Source organism: Muscardinus avellanarius (genome assembly GCF_963383645.1).
Source record: "Muscardinus avellanarius genome assembly, chromosome: 5".
NCBI classification, from domain to species: domain Eukaryota; kingdom Metazoa; phylum Chordata; class Mammalia; order Rodentia; family Gliridae; genus Muscardinus; species Muscardinus avellanarius.
In genome coordinates, this window is record NC_137790.1 from 15028207 (window position 1) to 15038865 (window position 10659).

General features: G+C 33.4%; 1 protein-coding gene across 1 annotated transcript; it reads left to right on the top strand.

Moving 5' to 3' along the window:
• Positions 1-664: 664 nt before the first annotated feature.
• On the top strand, positions 665-9008 carry LOC308263438 (keratin-associated protein 19-3-like; the record flags this gene model as incomplete). Its single annotated transcript, XM_080696463.1, has 3 exons — positions 665-810; positions 8576-8600; positions 8718-9008. The coding sequence occupies 3 exons, from the start codon at positions 665-667 to the stop codon at positions 9006-9008; spliced, it is 462 nt and encodes a 153-aa protein (XP_080552589.1).
• Between the last annotated feature and the right edge of the window lie 1651 nt (positions 9009-10659).

Below are 10659 nucleotides of genomic sequence, written 5' to 3' on the forward strand. Positions count from 1 at the left end.
TTCAATTCTGTCAGTTCACCATGGCACTTTCATTTTGAAATCTTTGAGGACAACCCAAGTTTTTAAATATTGCAGAAGGCTTTAGGAGTTGGGTTATGTTTTTTTTCTCTCCATATAACACCTTAGCAAGCTATTAACAGATTAGTAGGGAGTAGTTATAATATCTTAGATACAAAATAGACATATACACAAAAGAGAAATACATGATGGTAAATATAAACCAAGTGAAAGCCGTAGATTCAACGTGAGATGAGGTTATCTAATCAGGAGATAACTGAACTAAGAAAATGTTTAATTATAAAAAAAAGTCCATCAAACGTAGATGACACAATATGCTTGGTAATGAGGCATTTTATTTAGGGTTTGGAATGTGCCTACTTTGAAGTCAACCATTTCTTCTCATAAAAGCAAAAGAGTCGTCCACAGACATCCCAACAGAACCCTAAATAAGTTGAAGCATTTTAATGAGAAGGAGGGCCTGTCTGTGTCACGAGATAGCACATTAATGAGCTGTAACATTAAAGGTAATGCGCGGAGTGACGCAAAAGTAGAGTATACACATGACTCTCACACGCAGCAGCCAGGGTATATAAGCAGCCCTCCGCACACACTGACATTCACACCCAGAACCTTGCCTTGAACAGCAAACCAAACTTCTGAAACCATGAGCTTCTACGGCAGCTACTACGGAGGCCGGGGCTACGGCTACGGAGGCTTCGGGGGCCTGGGCTACGGTTATGGCCGACTGGGCTGTGGCTGTGGCTTTGGTGGCTACGGCTATGGCTCTGGCTTCGGAGGCTATGGATTTGGGTCTGGCTTTGGAGGCTATGGATATGGCTGTGGACGCCCATGCTATGGAAGATACAGATTCTCTAGCTTCTACTGAAATCCAGTCCTGGAAAAACCGTCCCCCAAATATCATCAACATCTGCCTACGATAACTGTCTCAAACAAGCTCATCCCCAGACCAAGCAAAGATGAAGAGCATTTGGCATCTAAAATCTTAAGAAGATTCATCGTCTTATAATCGCTGCATCATGTCTCCTGGTATCCCTGTCTGCACTTTCATAAATGTACAATAGCTAGGTTCCCTTTGCAATAAACTAGCCTAACTTAATATGGCATTTGTGGCTTTTATTTTTATTTAACTTTTTAACATTCTTGGTAATAAACTTGATAAAATTTACTCTTTTTACTCTAATACAATTTTGGATAGGAAAGAACCTTTAGCATGCAAAATGATTTTCTAAGAATCAAAATATCATAATGCTTATTTGCAACTGTACTTGATTAACAATGAAGAAAACATACCACTATATGTACTAAATGCTATAGATAATAAAATAATGTACGTAAGCACCCACCCATATACCTTAACACTCAATTAAAAGGAAGATGCTTTCTCCTGAACACCAGACAAAATGTTTTTCATTTCAGTGCCTTTGTTAGATGAGATTGATACTTAAATTTGGCACTTTTAAGACTTTATGAATTTCCATATCCAAATTGAGGTCCACATAAAAAAGAGTACTATTGTTTTGTTGAAAATATGTGTTTTTTGTCCTTTTTAATGATAAGAAAAAAAATAAGATACATGTCTTCTCTTCCTTTTCTTTCTTCCTTCCTTCCTTCCTTCCTTCCTTCCTTCCTTCCTTTCTTTCATTCTTTCTTTTTTCTTTTCTTCTTTTTTTTGTACTACTGGGGATTGAACTTCGAAGTTACATCCCCAGATTTACTTTATTTTATTTTAATATTTGAAGCAGTCTCACTATGTTGAAGAAGGCCTTGCTAAGTTATTGAGGCTAGCTGCGAACCTGCAATCCCCCTGGCTCAGCCTCCACAGTACTGGGATTATCGGGGTGCATCACTGTACCCCAGATGAAAATATGTCTTTGAATACACATTAAACCTGAAGAGTTTTTGGTGAAGGCCTTACTTTCTAATACATTTTGGTGTGGCATGATGTTCTTTCTTTGTGTTATGAGAACACTGAAATATTACGCAATTTGCGAAGGAAATTTAAAAATTTCTCCCATCACTTGTGACATGATACATATTAAAATTTGTGTGTGGCTTTCTATTTTGTGCATTCTAACCAAGTTTCTTCTAATGATAACCTTTTTTAACCACCATCAAATGATGGGCTATTTCAAGTACTCATAGTAACTATTGGCAATTATAAGATAGGTACTAGAGTATCACTGTTTATCAAAAATAATGATTATATATTTTGGTACCAAAGCAAAGGTGGATGGATTTTTTTTTTCTTTTTACTTAACCAAATTCAATAATAACAAGGCAATAATATCAGGATACATTGTGGAGCCAGTTGGAATGCTATAAAGTTTACTCAGTGCTTATTGTAATACCATTATTTATAGAAAATAATTTTAAGAATATCATGCTAAGTGAGATTATCCAGTCTCAGAAAGTCAAGGATACATTTTTTTTTTCATATGTAGAAGCCAGAAGTAAAATAGGAAACAATCAGGACTTCAGATAAATGAGAAGCCAAACCAGGAAAATTCTGGAAAGGGACTGAGGAAGGAAGATGAGAAGAAAAAAATTGAGGCTTGATGAAGGGAAAAGTTCAAATAATATTATTTGCCTATATAAATAATCACCATATTTATCAAAATAGGAATGGGGCGGGAACTGGAGAAGCACTAAATGAGTGATATGTGCTCATATGCCTCTACCATCTTGTACCCCACTAAGATGTATCATTACAATTCTCCAATTAAAAATAGGACGTACGTTTTTTAAAAAATTTCTAACTATTCTGGTCTGTAAATCAGTTCAAGTAGATGAGAAATCCAAGAGTGTCACTAATATGACAGCATTCAGAAAGTGTTGGTGATTATGTAGTTCTCTTGTGTCCCTGACAATTCATGTGTTTCCAGTAAGACATGAGAATAATTAATTTTTAATTATTAACTTGGGTTCTATGATGACATTACTTTCAATAGAATTTAAATACATATTTATAGTTTTTGTTGTATAGATTTATAAACATATAAAAAATATCACTATCAATTCACTAACATGTATCAATAGGGAAGAGGGGGGAAAAGGTTGAAATGTGAAGGAAAATAAACTAAGAAATATGTACATAGATATTTATGTTATTTTGAATTTCACTCATTATAATGCATTATTAAAAGTATGAGAAAAAAGAATAGCTCTACAATACATTTTCTTTTGAGGGTAAACTCTCACATACTAAACTCTCACATACTCTAGAGAGAATGTATTACAAGATCCTGAGCCCCACAACTGAGGAAAGATCTGGCAGATTACAATGTGCAGAGGGACATCGCTAAATCTGTTTAATTTGTTTTTGACTTTGTAACTTCCATCTAAATTTCTGAGGGTTAAATATTTGAATTAATAACTTTCTTTCAAGTTAGGATGCACAATAAAATCATTCGAGGTTTGAAGAGACTAGACAACAAAATTACAATGTGACATAGTCAAAAGATTCATAATTAAGACAAAAACATATTATACAGTAGGCATATTAATATATTATATTCCGTTATGCTAAGAAGCTCTTTTTATATGTAGTCACTAGTTTAAAGTAGTAACACAAACACACTTACTGAGAGTAGATATTTTCAAAACAAATTTTATGAAAAATATCTGTATATTAAAAGCTCCCACAAATCAGTGCTAAAGTATTGCAAACCCACTTAAAAATGAACAAAATACTTGAGCAGCCCATTCAAGAAGATTATTTAAATGTCTATGGCTCTAACTTTGAAGGCTATAGACATGGCTGTGGTAGTCTATGTTATGGAAAATACTGATTCTCTAGCTTCTACTGAAATCCTGCTCTCAGGAACTCTAACTGAGGCCATGAAAAGATTAACCAAATTAAGCAAATATTAAATCAAACAAGGTCACTCTGGACCAAGCCAAGATAGAAAAAAAATATCTTAAGGGACTAAAAATGTATTTACTATTCTACGATTCTGTGTGTCATATCACCTTATATCCCCTATCTGTGCTTTTATAAATGTAGATTTTTCAACTCTTCTAATTTGAAAGGTATTTTAATGCACTTGTTTATTTAATGCTGGATCTAACTTTCATTGTATATTTCCCTTCTTGAGTACTTTCAAATAAATAATCTCAAAATTCTACATTTAGACCTGTGCAGTTATTACATTTGAATTCATTAAAATTAGTCTAATTTCCATATTAACATCTTTTTTTATTCAATATTGTTAGTTTCCATGATTCTTGAACTCATTAGTATTAAATTACACTGGATCTGAAAAAATAAATGGTAAGTGATGCTAAATTCAAGATATAGTAAAGTCTAAAGATGAAATAGAAAGATTCAGATTTGCAATTTTTTATTTTTACAAGTTTATGTGGTGAAGGCTTGGTCCTCAATGTAACAGTGTCTCTGGGTAGGGATTTGGAAAAGTGATTGGGTCATGAGGCTTCTGACCTCATCAATGGACAAGTCCATTGGTCGATTAATAATTGAAATGGAATATTGGGAGTTGGTATAAACTGCAGGCAGATGGGGCATGGTGAAAAATAGTACGTCATTGGGTAATGCTCTTGGGGACTATATTTTGTCCTTGGTCACCTCGTCTTTCTCTCTTTGTATTTGCTTCATGGCTGCCATGAGCTGGGCAAACTTCCTCTGCTCTGACCTTCCTCCATGATATTCTGCCTTACTTCAAGCTCAAAGCAATGGAGACACCTGCTATGAATGGAAACCTCTGAAACCGTGAGACAGAACAAACTGCTCCTGCTTATGGAGTATACTTTGGTCATAGCAATGAAAAACTACCAGAGGATAGAACCCAAGGCCTCATGCACATGAGGCATGTTCTACCACTGAGTTACATCTCAAGAAAACTGCATACTTAAACTGAGCATAGAAATAGCATTATTCGGCCAGCCATTGAGAACTATCTTTGAGTCCATCTAGTCATAGAATATTATTTGACCAGATTGGAGCAATAACAGCTGAGCAGTTACATTGCCAGATTGCCCTGCTTAATTTAACAAGGAATAGCAATAGACATTTTATTTTCTTAATGGTTAATAACATTTTTCCACAATATGGCAAAAGACATTCTAGAATAGTAAATCAGAGTAATAATCACTATAACTACTAGGAGGAAATGTTTGGCAGTCCTAGAACAATGCAGCATTATCATATCAGTAGATATTAAATTTATTCTTTGTATGGATCCTTTCAGGATTAATGAGAAATACTACAAAATATCTTTACACCCAAGGAACAGCTTTGCTTATTCTAAGACAAACACTTCACAACAGAATAATTAGACACAAAACTGACACAGAGTTGGCAGAGTTAAGTAGGCAGAATATGACATCATAAAACTCATTTGATTCATTTCTGATTTTATTTCTTTGGCTTGTGTTAAGAAGAATAAAATATTTAAATTACCAGCTATTTAGTTTGTTTTAGAATAATTAATTTAAAGGGTAAAGCGTTTTAAAGAAAGTAGTAAAAATGAATTAACAATGTTTTAGGTAGTGAAATACTTCTTGTTAGGACCAAAAAGTACCAAATATATTTTATATTTATACAGAAATATAATTTAAGGTGAAAAAATTAACTCTATAATAGGCGAAAATATTTTCAGTACATAAACCTGACAAAAGTCTATACAAATATGTAGACAGAGAGCTCCTACTAATCATCAATAAAACAGCACAAGCCAGAGTAAAAATTGACAAAACACTTAAACAGGTGCTTCACAAAAGAGGGAATCCAAAGTTACTCATAAGCATATGCAAGAATCACTAATACTCTTATGCATTTAGCCAAATTAATACATGTATATTAATATATGTATTAAGCCAAATTAATTCATATAATACTCAGATAGGATCACAACGAGTAAAGATGTAGAGGAAATTTCTTACATGTTTAAACTTTCAGTTAGGGCCATATCTACGTTGTTGGGGTCAGTGTTGGGTGTACTGGTATCTATCTTCTTTGAGTCAGGTGAGAAACTTCTCCACCCCAATTTTTATACTCTACTTATATTATTGGAGATTTTAAAGCAGTAACAGTTTCTTAATGAAGTTGATAAGGTTTTCAGGGATGAAATATATCATCAATACTTAAAGCCTTAACAAATAATTAATGTTTTATTAGAAACTAATTAGATGGTACTTGTAAAAAGAAAAGAGGAACACAAAATAGTTCAAAGAAATTCAAACACAAAATTTATGAAAAAATAATTATCATAATGAAGGATTTAAGAAATGAATGAAAGTAAAGCCAAACAGTTTTATATAGCTTACTACTTCTCCTAGCACTGGAACCTACTAGTGATGGAGAGGAATGACAGGGTGCAGTTGTAGGAATCAGGCAGAGGGAGAGTGATGTCTATACTGGCAGGTAGATCGAGGAGAGAACAAGCTATATTTTGGTAGCACCTTGGCTAGGTGTTATGCCAAAAAGGAAGCTACAATGGGGAAGGATAAATTCTTAATAGTTTTTAAGACTGCTTATAAAATAGGTTTTTGACCACTGTGATTTGTCTTTAATGTTTAAACAATATAATGCCATGTCATTAGACCAAAATGACTTTTATTTTTTAAACCAGTAAAATAAAAAAAGACTATGATCAATGTTCTAAATTAATAGAAAGTGGCTGGCTATATTTTAATGTTTTTCACTTGAAGTTGTCTTTTTATATACACAGCAGATGAGTTGATCCCTCCAGACTTTCAGATGTTTCCTTCCCTTTGAAAATGGTACTCGCCATGGGCTATAAGATCTTTTTCAGAGGTGTGGGATAATTTTTAGTGCCTTAAATTAACAAAATATTTTCATTTAATCAAAAGTGAAGCATAAAAGTAAAAAAAAAAGGCTAGGAATGAAGAAATACATAATTCCAAAATGTCACTATCAACTGCATTATATAATTTGTCTATGAACAATACTGTTTAGGGTAAAGTATGTCCAGACTTTAAGTCACAGAAATTTCTTCTCATACAAGTGCTACATTATGTTTATAGTACTCCATGACTAAAAAAATCAATAGAAAACAATGGAATTTTAAATATATTAAAAATATCCTTAGCTTTGTGTTTAAAGTCACAATAAGCAAAACCCAAGCCTAAGACATGGCCATGCTCTAATGGGGATAAATTCAGCTTCATTTCCTACCTTTGAGAGTGGGTTAAGGAAATCTTTGAAGACTGTCATGATTCTCTCATATCCTGTTCTCCCAGTCACTTTATCACTGTGATTCACATTTGAAGATTTTCAAGGCATCAGGACTTTTTTTGTTGTTTTTCTTGAAGTAGTGGGGATGAAACTCAGGGGCATTCTGCCTCTCAGCTACAGCCCCAGCCCTATTTTTTATTCTTTATTTTTAAACAGGGTCTCACTGAGTTGCAAAGGGCCTCACTAAGTAGCTGAGGCTGTCCGCGAACCACGATCCTCCTGTCTCAGCCTTCCAAATGCTGGGATTACAGCCTTGTGCCACTATGCCCGCCTTCAAGGCATCAGGATTTTAAAGCACTCTAACACAAGCATATGGCATTAAGAATATAGAAATACTGCTTACCATTCTGAAATATCAATGAGTAAGAGATGACAAATAAAAAGTATTAGCTAGTTGGCTAATAGAAAATAAGGGTATGAGGTAAACAGGATTAGAAAATAAAATGTAAGAGAAAATATTATCATCAAATTAGGCATATGAATAGAAAGATAAAAATGTGACTAAAATGAGTAAGAACAAAATACCTACCTGGTGCTAATATGTACTGGGAACAAATATAGCATAAGGGATAGAAAAAGGTTGGATAAAATGAATAGATATAACAACTATGAAGAAGAGTGGGACAAGAAAGAAAGGGGGTGTGTGTGAAATATGAAGTCAAGATAATCAAATTTTTAGATCATACTTTGGGTACAATTCATTCTGGAAAAGTTGACCATAGTATAAAGAGATTAAATATGAATGATTGCTCAGGCTTGTAATAAAAGTAAGATTATTCTTTTGCACATTCCCTTAGTTTCTGACATAAATCTTAGTATTCTGATCAACCAAGAAAGAGTTTTGGAAACTGATGACAAAATTGAAATGGATGTCTGTTTAATACATGTTTTCATTAATTTGTATATGCCAATGATGATCAGATTTACCTATTCAAAATGGGTCTTTTTCTTTAGAATAAGGACAAATCCAGATGTTTCAACTTGAGAAGTAAGGCCATATTCTGACTTCTCAACTTAGTAAACTTGACACTTGAATAATTTGCTATATTTATAGATTTCAAACTTATTTATTTATTTGAATCTAGATAAATACATGTTAATATAAAGAATTATATGAAAATGAGGAAGTTGTTAATGAGAAGCCAGTAGCAAATATAAGTGATATAATTTTCTTGGTAATGAGGAGTTCTATTGAGGGAATTTTCAATTTTGTAATTTTGAAGACACAGGGTTTTTTTTTCCTCATTAAAAGAAACAAACGTAATGAGTTCAAGGGCATTCCTACCAGGCAGTGAAGCAGGATAGACGTTTTAATGAGTTGTAAGTCTCTCTTTGTGTTAGCGAACAGATTAATGAGTTGCCTCAGGTAAACTAATAACTTGGAATGATACAGATAATGGCAAAGGCCATTATATTTTGTCACATGTCCTGTTCAGGTTAGGTATATAAGCAGTCTTAGACACAGGGTGACATTCACACTCAGAATCTCACCTTACCACACCAAAACAAATCTACCACTCTAAACACCATGAGCTACTACGGCAGCTACTACGGAGGCCTGGGCTATAGCTACGGAGGCTTCGGCAGCCTGGGCAACAGCTATGGCTGTGGATGCAGCACCTTCCGCAGACTGGGCTGTGGCTGTGGCTTGGGAGGCTATGGTTATGGCTCCAGCTTCAGAGGCTATGGATATGGCTCTGGCTTTGGAGGCTATGGATATGGCTGCTGCCGCCCATCTTTCTGTGGAAGATATGGATTCTCTAGCTTCTACTGAAATCCTGCTTCAGTAATTCAACATAGGTTATCAAGGGTAGATTTACTAGAATATCCCTCAGTCAATGGACAGACATCACTCTAGGCCTAGTGAGCAGGTGAAATGTCATAGAATTCATTATTTTTCATAAGTTTGACTAGATACCCAGCATGAGGATTTATTTATGTTCAATTTTAAATAAATGAGCTAACATCAACTGTAAATATGGCTTTTGTTTGATTTATTGAATTTAACTATGTGTATGTACATTTACTTAAATGTGACAGTTGTCATATAGAAATATAGTACATACATGATTACATGTGCATATAAATATATATATTTGAATTAAAATTTTAAATTTAAATTACATTTTTAAATTTAGTTGTTAACTACAAATAAAATGATGAGATGGAAAGACTTATTGATTTTTGATCAACATATGCTGTCAATGTGTTGAAATATCACACTGGACCTCATAAATGTGTACCTTCCTTAGATTAATATCTATTTTTAATGTATTAATGTAGAGAATTGAACTAACCAAATTGTGGCATATTTGTTTCTGAGTGAAACTAATCAATGTGCTATATTAAAATTCAAGTCAAAGTTTAAAAACAATGCATTGGGACCTATTTTTTTTACTCAATGCTCTCTCTCTTTGCAGAGCAAGCTGTATATTCTGACCCAGTTCCACAGGACTCCATAGAAGCAGTGCCCTCTCATTAGGGCGGTATCTCCAGGGACATTTCTAAATTGTACTGAGAAGTAGTAATGAATAAAATTATTAATGCTACTGGCATTTTTAGTATAATCAATAGTATCATAAATTTTTCTTTAAGATCATATTTAATCTAAGCTGAGAGAAAATGTTTTGAATTTATGACGGGAGTTCTTTACTGGCATGGAAAATGTGAGAATATTTTTCACTTCTTGACATGGGTAGAAACTTAGGTCATGAATTAAAACATCTAAAAAGGGGATAATGATGCAAATCTGCTTTTTATTTAATAAAGGGAGAGAAAAATACTAATTCCTCGAAGAAGATTCCAATAAGACTTTTTTATTTGTACACTTAGAATAAAACAAATTTGTTACATATTCTTAAAACAATTATTTCCTTGTCTTCACAGCTAATAAAGCAATAAGTTATCCATATCATGGCCATATGTTTCTTTCTCTGAAGATACATTAAGTATTTATTATATTGTTGAAGTTTTTAATTATTTTATTATTACTTCTATATATGAAGACAGTCTTATACATCAAAACCAAGAAATAGACTTTAATCACTGACATATGCTCTGACAAAACTGCACAAGAAGAATGTGAATTCCTTAGCTATGGAATTTATTAATATTTATAAATAATTCCTTAACATAAAAATACTCATTTTTAATCAAATGGATACCTTTATGAAATGGTGAGTAAAATAGAATAAAATTGGATTAGAGTAGCACAAACATTAAAAGCAAGGCTAGTACCTGGTTAAACGCTACTGAAACACCAAGAGTCTTCCCAGAACTCATCTGCAGACTTAAAACCTTTCCAGTAACATGTTAATAAATTGGGGTATCATTACCATTTTCACTAAATATACAAGAGAGGGGAGAGAGTGATATGCAGGGGAATACAGCAAGTGATGTGTGCATGTATGTTTGTATCACTGTGA